This window comes from Durio zibethinus, chromosome 14, assembly GCF_047325235.1.
Source record: "Durio zibethinus cultivar Kanyao isolate XHJ-2024 chromosome 14, ASM4732523v1, whole genome shotgun sequence".
NCBI classification, from domain to species: domain Eukaryota; kingdom Viridiplantae; phylum Streptophyta; class Magnoliopsida; order Malvales; family Malvaceae; genus Durio; species Durio zibethinus.
The window spans coordinates 669,182-683,091 of NC_143175.1; the positions used below are offsets into that span (position 1 = coordinate 669,182).

Genomic DNA, 13,910 nt, shown 5'->3' on the forward strand with positions numbered 1-13,910 from the left:
AACCATCGTCGTAACATTTGCTGGCAGACAATTGAAACCTACACTGTCATCCACGAAACATACACTTTGAATACAAATTCTGATAAAACTTTGGCAAAATGGAAAATATTGCATAAACAGGCATATGTAACTATAGAAGCTGAAACTATAAACTATCGAGACGATGTATTCATGCAAAAACCCCGCAAAAGGGGTTCACTTAGATATCTTATTCCCATCATAGAAAGAACCCGGCTAAGTTGAACCAAAAAAAATTTGACCCAAAAATTGATAAATTTGAATAAATCTAGAAATTACTATTTCTAATTCGGCTTTTTTCATGAATTTCAGGCATCGTCAGCATTTTGTGGAGGGGTCCCTGCAAACCAACCCCATACACCACCTGAGCCTTGCCTCTGCCTTGCATTCAAGGCAGCTTGTTCAGATGCGGCTTTTTGCCGCTGCAGGAGCTCAAGTTCCTTTCGTAGTGTTTCCATCGTCTGAAGCTTCTGTCGCAGTTCTGCAACATCAACCTGCAGATTCAAGAGTATTGAAAGGCAATTAGAGGCTTTTTGCCCTGCAGTAAGCAGAGTTCAGTACTTTGGAGGCAGACTAGCCTTTGCATAAACAAAATCTCAATTAGTGTTGTAATTAAAACAGTCAGCATAAAAGCATCATTGAAAAGTAAATTATGACACCAGGATCTTCCAAATAAATTCATACTAACAGCAATTTGAGAAATATTTCAATTCACCTGGTAATGCAGCATGATGTTTTTGTGAACCTTACCTGCTTTTAAATTCTCATTTTAAAGCATCAGAGAACGGTTGTATTAAGGAAATCAGAGTTTGAATGCCCATTCAATAAGGAGAAAACAGAAAAAGTTACATGATAAGCAATAGTATTGTTCTCTTGATTTGAATTTACCTCTAATTTGAAACTTCTTGACTGCTCGGCAGCAAGTTGACCACGTACAGATTGGAGCTCCTAAGATGTAAACAGAATATAGTGAGAAAAAAGGCCTAAGCTAATATACTCCAATGTTTCCAAACTTACAACTGAAACATTCAAAGAACTACATGACCTGCCATTGTACACATAAAGCAATTACCTTGTACAAATCTGTGTTTCGAGTCTCAGCTTCTTCTAGTTCTTGCTTTAGCTGGAGAGACAGCAATTTCTCCTTGTTGAGTGATGATTCTAGTTCTTCCTTCTCTGCCTTGAGTGTTGCTATCATGCACTCACTTATCTCCTCACCTTTGGATTTCTGCATACACTCAAAAACTTAAGCAGAAGAAATGAAATGACAATATAGTAAATATGACAATGCAAACACCTTAAAGATTCAATACTTTTTAATTTTGATTTTTAAGTAATTTCACCAAGTTGACATCACTTGACTAGTGACACCAACTCAGTCAGGAGTTTTAAGAATAATATAGATACATAGAGCACGTGTGTGCTTTATATCAGAAGATTTCCAATGAACTTAAATGGGACGGAATGTTGAATGCGCTATCAAAATATTACATACCGTGGGCTCTGTGTCGACATTATCCATACCAATTTCTCGTATTTTTCCTTCTTGACTAACATCAAACTCAGACTCCAAATCTCTGGTAGGATTTGTTGTATTATGCACGGCATAAACACTATCAGGAACAGGATCCTCCAATATCTTAGATTGCAAGGTTGACTTGTGACTTGGCTTAAGAACATTAACCTGGCAGCAAAACATAAAAGATCAAATAGAAACAAAAAGATCAAGAAAGTCATTAAGAGGCTAAAACTGTCTCTACCTCACTGTTATAACGCCCATTATATCCGCCAAAAGATATAAGTATATCTTCACCATTGAAGGAGCCCACAACCAGACTCAAGCCCTACAATAAGAGGAAATCAGATAGTAATTTACTACTTCAATCACTGACAGTTGAAGTTATCTGCTATTTATAAAGATCAATAGACCACAACTATACGAATCGTTCAAAAAAAAATCCTCTTTCCATGAATTAATAAAATATTAACATTCCTCTTGTGGAGAAGCACAGCTTCCAAAGTTTCAACTATTTCCATGGAACAATTTTATGAGTTTAAGTTTAAAAACCACAAAGATGATGAAGTCAATTGATGAGAATGAACATGATAAAAAAGTTATTAAAGACAATCCACTTAAATGATCATAATAATTAAAGAGAAGCACAACCTTCTATGTAGAAAGTCTAATTTATTTACATGCATCTTTCTACTGTTCCTCATTGATCCACAATAAGAAATTTAACCCATTGCAGCATTACTGGCACAATTTAACCACCATATATGTGACAAAGCAATCCAAATAGAGATTTGCCACATGCATAGCATTTTACAGGCAACAAGCATTTGTAAAATGTAGAATACCTCACTGGCAAGAGGAACACGTCCTTCAACTGATGTCACAACTGACCAAACGAGGGTTGACATGTTAAGGACAACAGTTTCTGATGCCCCTGCAAGGTGAGAATATGACAAGCAATGAAGATTAAGGAGCAGCAATAAAAGTAGCTTTTTCAAACAATTAACAGATCCCACCAAGTTTTTTCTTATCTTCATATCAGATGCAGACACATGACAGTTGACAGTATATTAACAATAAACCTAAGCATGTACTGGGAAAATCTAGGACCAAGGAACATTAATAATCTTCTATTGATTTTGAAATGTGACATTTACCGCTTTTATTGTCTCCACCGCCAACAATAAACCAGTTCTCCCCAACAGTCACACCTGCATGACCAGCCCTAGGAGTTGGTATTTCACCTTGTTGTGTAGGTCTTGACCATTCCATCTACAAATCCAAGTACATAAAAGATAGATATACTAATTCCTCACAAAAGCACATGCAAAATCGTGAAAGAGTAATTATCTTACAGCTTGCAAATCAAGGACATGCAAATCATTGAAGCAAGTAGCATGTGAACCCCCACCAAAAATAAGAAGGTAACGCTCTGCATGTACCGCAGCAGCATGATCAGATCGCGGTGATGGAGGCACCCCCCTGCATGACAATGATGATAAAGAAATATTATGAGTTACCAAGGAACATAAATTTCAAATGACACCCTTCCAATCTATAAAATAATTAGGCACAGGGAATTACTCAAAATAAAAGTGCAATATAAGGATTTTATCATGCTGTCTTTTACTTCATAAATGCACACTTCTAAACAGGTAAGATTCCATACTAATCTTGTAGAAACTAAGCTCAAATCTTAGAAATTTAAATATTAAGTTCTTAACTGGAATAAAGTTGACCTAATTATGAATTCAATTTTGATCATGAGCTAATCTTACTTACCAGAATGAAATTCAAACATCAGATTCTTAGCTGGTATTTGTAAGTGAACCTTAATCAGGTCAAAATTAACAATGGATCAGGCCACTTGTGCAGTGCAACACGACCCTAGTTTAAAGCCAGTTCTTGAGATTTGGAAGGCAGCAAATGTGATTTCAATAACAATCTCAATGTTAAAGGCTATAGAAGGACCAGTAGCACATCTTTAACAAAAAGAATTCAGACATCCAATAACATTTGTGGAGGGATAGTGCAGGAATTAAATTGCCAAAAATAATCTTACACAGCATCAATTTCATCCCAGGTCATCGTTTCAAGGTCAAGTATATGTAGATCATTCAAGAGTGTTCGCTTTGCATCCTGTCCACCAAATATCACTAAGGTTGTTCCAACAAGGGTCACAGATTGACCTCCGCGAGAGACCTGCAAGGCACCCAAATTAGGGGAAAAAAACTCATAGCATATTGGGAAAGAAAACTCAAAAAAAATCAAAGAAGCTACCATGGGGAAAATAGGAGTATATAAGCACACATACGCAATTGATCTTTTTTCTTCACAAGTTTTACCTCCAGCCGTTGTTCAGGCATACGGATATGTTTATGAACTTCCAGCTAAACATTGCCCAGCAATCAACATTACTATGCATTCAGCTTTCGGTTTCTTAATTACCATATTCAATTGAGAAAGAAAGGTTAATCCCACCAATGGCCAATATTTCAGAGTAATTAAAAAACCAAAGGCTGGTCTAATTCTTCGTCAAGAACACAATACACCATGAATCCACTGAAATTTCTAAATCTAAAGCTGAAATTTTTTAGTTAATATAGGGGAAAGAGAGGCAGTTATGAGGAAGAACAGATAAATACCGGTGCCTTGCCATAAGTCTTCAACATTGACCACGTACAAGTTTGCAGATCAAACGCCTTCACTGTCATATGAACACAAAACAATAGAATAATACATCGAGACAAAGGAGAAGAAAAATAGAATCCTCAATTTTTTATTTATAAATTGTTGTAAGGGGCAGAAACCAGCACCCTGGATAGTTTCAGAAGGATCCTTTGTATGGCCAGCAATTGAAAGAAGCTTGTTCTCCCAAGGTATCTATGGGGAAAAAATAGAAGGGAGAGAGAGAGAGAGAGAGATAGAGAGAGTTAAATGATATAACAGCAGAGAGACAATCAGCACAAATACAAGAATTTCAGAAAACAGATTCTAAAGAAATGTGCATTTTTTCATTAGAGAACTTTGCTTTTGAGAAGTAGAAGGAAAATAAAAGAAACCCAGTTCTCTACTAACCAATGAATGACCAGCACATGGGGCTATATTTAATGGAGATGGTGATTCCACTGAATTGGATCCAATCGTAGCTTCAACGTTTAACCAAGTCCAACATCTCAAATCTAGAACCTGTATCAATCCTCACATTAAGGGGAAAGCTATCATGTGTTGTTAGACTGATACACGAGTATACAAACAAGAATCCAAAGCTTATCAAGATTTAAGACTACAGAATTAGATTAGAATTTTCCAGCAATGGCCTGGAAAGTGAGAATTAAAATCTATTAATATTTCATTCCAGGTCCAAAACCATAGAGTAAACTGACTTGTATTAGAATATTACACAAAATCTCATGGCATAAAGCATGTGTATTGCATGTTAAGGTAAATGATTTGCTTACATGAAGGTCACTCAGGTAACGGCCATTGTGGTTTCCACCATATATATACATCTTGTCCTGAACAACTGCTGCTCCATGCTGACAAATAAGAGTAAACATTCTTTAGATGAGGAAAAAGGCAAAAGGAAGAAGAAGAAGAAGAATAAAGGACTGGTTTTTAAATGATAGAGATGCCAATACCTCGTATCGGGCTTTGGGACATTGGCCGGTTATTGGAGGTGAAATCCATTGATCATATACGACAACTGAACCAAGGCCTTCCGATACAACATCTTTATCTTGAGTTTCCATCAGGCTTCCATTTTCAGCAGAAATGGTCTTTGTCTCAACAAAATAATTTCCATTCTCAATGATAGGCTCAACATTTGAATTATGCTATGAACATAAAAAATGTTGAAAGGTAAAAGTGAGTACAGAGAACAACAAGCCTATCAAAAACAAGCAACTTCCATTAAGCAACTTGGCTTCGCATTCAAATTTTAAGTACAAAAGAAAAATTATGCGGAAGCCAACTTCAAAAGTTGAGAACAAGCACTGAAACAAAGTAAATCTCCTTGAAATGGTAAAGTCACCCAACCAAAAGCTGTGAAAAGAACAGACCATGGGAAATGGTAAAATCAAACAACCAAAACTGTGAAAATAACAGCTTACTCACATTCATTTGTACATCTATAACAGGCTCCAAAACAGAGTTAGATGCCCTTGAATACCATCCCGGTTCTTCTTCCTGAACAAGAAGTCAAAAAACAAGAAATAAAATAGAAAATAATTATATCAAACTAACTTGATTCATATACATACAAAACATCCAGAAAACCTTATTGGCCTATACCTCCAATATTTTCACAAAGAGACGCATAGCTTCTGTAGAAACCATGTTTCCAAGCTGCTGCCAGCTGTATAAATAATAAATAATAAAAGGTTATCAATAAGGAAAATATTATCAAGAAGAAGAATAATAAGGAAAATATTATGGACAAAATCCATCTGACATATAATAAATAGCTTCAACCATCTAAATCCTTGTGTTACACATACATAAAAAGCATGCTAATATGGCAGATAGAAAATTGGACCAATCTAAATCAGATAATTATAAACCAACACAGAAGTACTTCTCCATTCTTTTTCAACTAGAACTTGAGCAATATAAATTATACAGAACCGTACCGCAATGTCACCAATTATTGAAACAACTAAAAAAATCCAACCCACATATGTAATAGACACTCATATGCGAGTGACCTATCAATTCACATATCTCGAAATCAACATTACTATCATCAACACCACTTTTAAGCAAATGGATCAAAACACTACCACCCTAAGCATAACCATACCAGACTAAAATTGCCAAGTGTAAACATAAACATTTATATGAAATTATCCCATTGTATACAACAACAAGAAGCACCAGAAATTAAAATTAGACACAGCAGCAAATGAGCTTGAAGACCTTTTCCATTTGCCTTGTTCGACAGGACTCCATGAACTCGGTTTCGGAACATTACAAGGACCTACGGTAGCCTGTAAATCACATAATAATGCGGAAAATCAGTAACGTTACAAAACATGAGCTTCCTATTTCAAATAATTAATAAACGCTCATTCGATTGTTCGAGAAATCAACATTCGAATTGTCTACAATTCAGAGTGTAAAACCAGATCTACCAAAATTACACTTAAAATGCTCCAAAAAAAAATTACAGATCACATACAAAAGCAATTTAATATACGAAATCCTTTGCTCAAATCAGATAAACGTAATATTGCTGGAAATGCACTAAAAGTAAAAACAAATCGATATCGCATTGGAGAAGGCTGAAATCACCTGCTGGTGTAAGGCGTAGAGGATCAAAGCGACGTCGTTGGAGAACCTGGAGCCGATGTCTTTGTTGTTGGAATTGGGAGATCCGTCGAAGCCAACGTAAGAAGCTGCCGCGTAGAATCGTTCCGGGTACGCCAGGCCAGAGCTTACCCTCGCTGTCGTCGCCATTTTTTCTTCACTTCTTTATCTTTTCCTCTTTGTTTGTCTCTCAGTTTTAGATTTTGATCTGAGATTTGTATCCGTATCAGACTTGTGTCAACTGTGAAGTTTAAGACTCGAGAAATATTTTTTAGAACGATAAAGAGAAGTCTTTTTCTTAGTGACGAAACCTTAAAAAATTAAAAGAAAAAATAAAGTAGTTGTAAATGGGCGGTTTGGCTGTTGGCCTGTTGGGTTTGGAAGTTTGGATCTAACTCTTCGGTCTTGTCATTTAAAAAAAAAATAGTTTTTGCCCTTTTTTAAAAAAAAAAAGGGGAAAATTATAAAACAAAATAATTAATTAATTGTCAACGTGTCTAAATGAATGTGAAAATTCATTTTTTTTCATAAAATAAAAGAAAAAAAAATACCTAATATACCACGTATATAATAATTTTTATCATTTTTATAAAAAAAATTCTTGGGACAATACAAACATTTGGACAATAAGCAAATGCTGATCATCATCATCATCATCAGTTCTAAATATTTATGTTAATTGCATGTTAACGGCATAGATCTAACTCGTTTGTTGCTTTGGTCTTGCAATAATGTTCTAAATCTACGGAGATTAGATAACATAAAATGACATCTTTCTAGTTAAATAAATCTAAAGAAAAACACAATGATCAAAAGATTTTTCATTGAAGAACAGTTGAAAGTTTTAAAAGTGCAAGTCCAACATGCAAATTCATTGGATGAGCTGTAAAGCAGAAAGCTTTTGTAGAGCCCAAGAAATAAAAAAACCAAGAAGCTTTGAATAACCACAAAGAAATAAAACCCTTAGCAAACATGCAGGAAACCATATTGACCAGTGCTAATATTGGTTGCAGGAACATCATAAACTGAACAAACCAGAAGTTTGATTAAACATGAACCCTGAAGCAGCTATCATAATTCATCAGCGAAGGAGGACAAAAATATCATTAACGGCCACATTGACAAGTTGTTAAAGGAACCTTCTATTATGTAAATGAGCAGTGCAGGAGATAAAAATGAACAAAACTTTCATAAATTATTCTCCTACTTCGAAGACTTGCGCATGCTTTGTACAGGGAAGTACCTCCTAACTGACCGTTATCTGTTTACTGAAGCAATTGCCAATCCTGAAATGGCTTCTAATCCTAACAAACCAAAAACTGATGGATGTTTCATTTTTTCTGAAGGGAAGACAAATAGAAGAATAAAGGCAAATGAATCACTGCTAAAGCCCTCCTATGTGTAGAATGCCGGTCTATACTATCGGCAAAGAAAAAAATTGAAGCAAATTCCTCCCTACCATGGATGTTTGAGGCTTCCATCAGAAAATATTGGACCAGGCAAGATATCAACAAATGGATACATCAGTTGTCCTTGATAAGATCTTCATGATGTTGACCAGCCCTGAAGATCGCAAACAGCTAGTAACCCACTTGAGGAGGATTGTTCATAATATCTTTGTAAGAAATAAATGCATCATCTGTGCTTTTTCCTTCCTTCTCATCCACAGTTTTACTGCTAGTATTCCCATGCTGTGATGTTGCTTTGACTCTACCTTTCGGGAAGGACTTGAAAATTGGATTGCTTGTGCTTGCACATCTCTAACTTTTTGCGTCCTCTTCATGTTGAAAAAACTACTCTCAAGAGCTTCCAACACTCTAGTGGTCAGTGGTCTACTTCTTTTGCTTTGCCTCCGAAGGTTCATTATAGGTGCTGCTCTTCAGCACAAACATTAGTAGTGGTTCTCAACAAATCATCATAATTATTCACAATGATGAACTGGCTGCCATCAGCTTCCACCATTCCTGGTTCACCATTCTGAGTGTCCAGTGGAAGCGGGGGTGGGTTTGAGCCAATTGATGACAGGGATGGAAGCTTCTCACTACTCCCTTGAGGAGTCTCCATGGATTCTGGATTGCTTTCTGGTGAAGAACTAATAGATGATACTTTCTCTTGAAAATGACTCACATGGAGAACATCATTGCTGGGTTCATCTTGAGATTTTAAGGCACAGCATAGCCTTGTTTGTTCACTACGATCAGCGGAAAACTTATCAGTAAGGTAACTTTCCTCTGTCTTAGTACAAGCATTTAATCTCTGGCTCTTCATAGGAGAAACTGAATTAATTGGATTACTAGAGATATTCTCAATAAGATGACTTCTCTTTGTCTTAGCACAAACAGTTAATCTTTGTCGTTTCATAGGAGAAGCTAAATTAATTGACAGAGCAGTGAAATTCTCAGTAACGGGACTTGCCTCTGTTGTAACACAAGCAGTTAATTTCTTCCGTTTTGCCAGAGGAACTAAACTAACAGATTGATTAGATTTAGCTCTTCGACTGAAATGGTGCTTTATTATCCTCTTTGACCTGGAATCTTCAGATGTATTGGTCTTCTCATCCTGTTGAATCAACAAACTATGGTCTGCAATAGATGAATTCCTTGTATTTTGATTTGAACTGTCATTATCATATTTACCCTTACCTTTCAAAAAATTATCGGCAATAACTAGCTCACTACTAGGTTTTGTATCAGTGGCAACTGAACCATCACTTGATAGTCTGTCAGCAATTCTTTGCTCATGCTCATCCAAAGAATCATCACTTGAATTTTCTTCATTTCCTCCTGAACAATTATTAATTTTAGAAGAAATTTCAAACTTAACAGGTAAATATCTGAGTGCTCTCACCCGGGATGATTTGCCTCCGAGGAGCAAACTGGTATCCACAATGGTAAATTTGATGAGGTGTGCGGTAGAGCTATTGGTTATGCCCTCACAATGCTGTGCGTTAGTAACACACTTGTCACTTTTTGACAGCATATGATTAGCATTTACCCGCCATGAATCTCTAGTATCCTTACGCATTGGTTTGGAAGTAATCATCAAATCAATTGGTGAATATCTCAGTTCTCTCATCTTGGATGCTTTTCCTCCATGAACCAAACTGGAATCAACTACTGTGAACTTCATATGGTTTGAAGTGAAAATAGAGACTTGGGGCTTGAGATAACGAGGCTTATGATTGGGAGGATCATCCTGATCTGATGACTTTCCTGGAATGCACCCATTTTCCTTATTACAGCTCCTGATACCATTTCCTTCAGAATCAAGCTCAATAAGTGTTGGTTCAGGTGCAACTTTGCTCAAAACATCACTAACTGAATCAAAGTAGTGGCTTCCTTTAACAAGTTTTCTTCTTGAGAACTTCTTCACTCCAGGCAAAAGAAAAACTAGGTAATGTTTGGAACTGACAGAGCACTGATTCTTAGGTTGCTCAGAGTGCCACCCTCTTGCAAGCAGACGTGGCCAAACGGCTTCCCAAAAAATATCATTACATCGTGCTTTGCTCAATCAAAAGTCTCCAGTTAAAGATCTGATGATGTCACCAGATGTAAAAGATAAGCAAACCTTCAAAGATGGTATTTCAGGGGAAACTTGAGTGGTCCTTGGAGGCTCCATGGCCAGGCCTGTAAGATCTGCCTTCCCCTTACCGATACCTACAGCTTCTACAAGTGCATATATGCCGACACTAGTCTTCAAATGGCAGACATAACTTTCAAGTGAAGTTCTCCCCTCCAAAAATGACTTAGAGACCTGCTACTAAATGATAAATTAGAGGCATGAAGGACACATAAGTTCTAACAAGTGCGCGAAAAACATCTGAGAGTAATGACTGTACAACCTTAGTTTACAACCGTGGTCAAAATAATTCAGTTACTAACTAGAAGATTATACTAATGTTCATAGCCTTATGATTATTTATTGAAGTCAATAGAAGGACCATGCAAGAAAATTCTCAAGCAAACTTATAAGCATTTTTGTTTTCATAACTACCAGCTGAGGAAAAGCAGTAACAAACTATTTTGAAAAACAGCCATGGACATATTACAATGAAAAAACCGGCATTCATGCATGGAAACCATGGAATCCTCCTAATTCATATTCAAAGGACTTAAAGAGTGATAATACTTTTGAAAATGTTTTCTAGAATCCACAGTGGAGTGGAACATATGCAGATTTGCTTAGCCTTTGAGGTTAGTCCTGAAGGAACGGATGTTATATTCCTAGTAAAACATATTGACAAGTTAGCTTCAAAAAACTGATGTCCTACATCAATAAACAGCAAAGCACATGTAGCACCAACTAGGATATATTAAGGTGGCACTTTCTTCTTCAACATGCTGCCAACAAACACTTAGTTGAATCCATGTGAGAAATAAATAAAAACATGTGAGCTTCTTCTAAATATAATCTGAGCATATATCAGGTTTACCTTCAGAAAATTATTTTGTAATTCATCTGGGACATGGGCAAGCAAACGAGATAATAATTCTTGTTGCATCCAGGTAGTAAAGATTTTCCGTCCATGTATTCTTTTTCGACTTCTTCTCTTTTGGCCATCTGATCATCTACGATATCTGTCAGACCTATAAAATGTCCCATAGTAAAATGACAATATATCCCCCATCTCCGTGTTTCCAATGAATCATTTTATCTGCCCAAAATCCTTCCCAAATATATATAAACCAAGAGGAAAACCATCCACATCAGTATTGCTCCAGGAATCACTTGATGAACCAGGAATTGAATGAGAGCTTTTACCTTCACAAGGTCGAAATAAGTTGGTTTTACTTGTCATTCCACATTCAAGTTTCTCTGCACTCGATTCTTTTTCATTGACCAACCTAGCATCTGACTGTTCAGCACTCAGTTCTGAATTTGTCTTCCTCTTAAAATTGTGGCCCTTTCTGCACTTTCTAGATTTGACAGTCTCATCCACCTTAGTTCCATCATCAGGTTTACTTGTACCTCTGTTTCCTTCATCCTCAAAATCAATATCTTGTTCATGTGTCCACATGACAGGGACAGGTAAGCTTAATAGAAAGGAATGGGTTCTGAGTCAAAAGGGTCCATCAAAAGCCGAAGATGCTCAGATCCTGTTATCATGAGAGGAATTTCCACCTGGTATTTGTCACCAACTCTAGGACTTAATTGTGGATCACCAAATATATCACTTATATCAGGAGAATCTGGAGGAACCAACTGCTTGGGAGATGTTTCTTCAGTGAGGTTGCAATTAGGATCCAATTGAACTGTTTCCATCTGTGAAAAGAATATGAGTTAGGAAATAAGAATGCAATAAACTCAATAGCGAACAGCTAAAGATATGACGTACAAGCACAAATCATCCAGAAACATAATATGTGCTCAAGTACAGATCACCAAAACTCATACTCATTAAAAACCACTAAGAACTTTAAAGTCTAAAACATGAGACACAACTTAGTTCAGTACTCAGGTTTAGAAATGAAAGAACATCTCTTGAAGAAGGTCAAATTTAGTGAATTTGATCAAAGCATTAAAGGATGGCTATTTAAAAGTGCCAACAGAGGCACAATATTTGAGAAATAGTTCAAACAAAGGGATGCATAGTAATGAATCATTTTTCACTCCCAGATGAAATACTAAAGCAATCGAAAGCCAACAAAGAAAACAGAGATCCTTAGGGATTCAAGCAGCATAAAGATTCAAACTTGAGGGAAAATAGAAACATGCTTTTTTTAATAAAAAAGAAACTTCTAAAACTGAAAACCTAAATGGCAATTTAGTTATACAGGCCAGTTGGATGAAATTCTCAATCTATTACGCCAAACATCATGTTCAAAGAGCAGAGCAGCAGATGACACCTGGAGAAACTGTTAATTAAAACCCCATCAATTATCTTTTCCAGAAAGAGAAATCCCAGTCTCTTCCTCCATTCATATATTGCTTACGAACTACATTAACTGATTGCCCGACAAATTGCACATATACTGTTAAACATAAACAGAAACCTAAAGAAACCCACTTTAAAGAAGCACATACAAATGCATATAGCATTAAAGAACAGCAGCTGATAACAGGATCACCAACCCCAGTTTCTCTTTTCATACAAAAGAAACAAGTTACCATTCAAAGTAGATTAAAACGATTCTAAAGTCCAAATCCGAAACTGGAAAACATACAAAACAAAATGACAGACAATTCAAAGACACCAACCAAGTGATACAAAAGAATACATTCACATGGTAAAATGAAAATCTAAACTAACACAAAAATCACAGTCAAAACGATAACATCGAAAGTAAGTAGAAGTAACCCAATGATTACAAGTAAAATTCTGATGTGATCCTATCTATAATAAGATTAACTTGTTGTTAAAAGACATAGCTAAAGGAACAAAGAAGAAGAACAATGCAAAAAGAAACGGCATTTTAAAATAAACACGAGTGTAGAAAGAAGAGTAAACAAGAAAAGACTTAACCTTCTCCAGGGAAGAAGAAAAGCTTTGAAACGTTAAAAGTAAACGTGAGAGAAGGAACCTGGGCAGATGGGTTGTTATGTTATGCATTGATTCATAGCTATTTTTAATAATAACAAAAATCCACATCTCTCAAATTGAAACATACAAAAAAAGAAGAACAAATATAAACAAGAAAACCAAAATAAAAACAAAACAAAACCCAAGTGGTTGGTCTTTCAGTTTTGCAACTAAACTCTCCAAAAACAAAAGAGATTGAGGAGTTGGAGATAGTACCTTGAAGAGAGATTGGCCTTGTTTACATGTGTAGAAGAGAAGAAACCGAAGCGTATGTATAGTGTGTAGGAAGGCCAGAACAATGACGTTTGCCTTTACAAAGCATTTATTTTTGAGAAATTAAAAAATATATAGTATATGAGAGAAGATTATTTGTTAGTGATCATTTTATTATTTTATAAAGTTTTAATTTGTTATTGAGATTTAAATTATAAATATAGGTATTAAAATCTTCATATTAATATGTCTTTTGTTATATAACTGTATAAAAAAAAAGGGTAACCTTTGTCAAATAAAAATAGGTTAAAATAATTTTTTATCTATTGTATTTTT

The 13,910-nt window shown here is 35.8% G+C and overlaps 1 protein-coding gene and 1 pseudogene across 2 annotated transcripts; both read right to left on the reverse strand.

The window, feature by feature from the left end:
* Nucleotides 1-65: 65 nt before the first annotated feature.
* LOC111293630 (acyl-CoA-binding domain-containing protein 4-like) lies at nt 66-7,144 on the reverse strand. The gene is made up of 18 exons (XM_022886454.2): nt 6,827-7,144; nt 6,452-6,522; nt 5,828-5,891; nt 5,651-5,722; nt 5,176-5,370; nt 4,996-5,073; nt 4,613-4,723; nt 4,351-4,417; nt 4,180-4,241; nt 3,597-3,736; nt 2,890-3,016; nt 2,692-2,806; nt 2,380-2,468; nt 1,779-1,862; nt 1,514-1,702; nt 1,091-1,246; nt 907-966; nt 66-512 (listed from the first exon to the last, which is right to left on the reverse strand). Exons 1-18 carry the CDS (start codon nt 6,989-6,991, stop codon nt 327-329), a joined length of 2,031 nt encoding a protein of 676 aa, XP_022742189.2. The 5' UTR covers nt 6,992-7,144; the 3' UTR covers nt 66-326.
* A 482-nt stretch (nt 7,145-7,626) lies between these two features.
* On the reverse strand, nt 7,627-13,798 carry LOC111295649 (uncharacterized; annotated as a pseudogene). The gene is made up of 2 exons (XR_016327312.1): nt 11,274-13,798; nt 7,627-10,594 (listed from the first exon to the last, which is right to left on the reverse strand). The product of XR_016327312.1 is annotated as an uncharacterized LOC111295649 (transcript).
* Between the last annotated feature and the right edge of the window lie 112 nt (nt 13,799-13,910).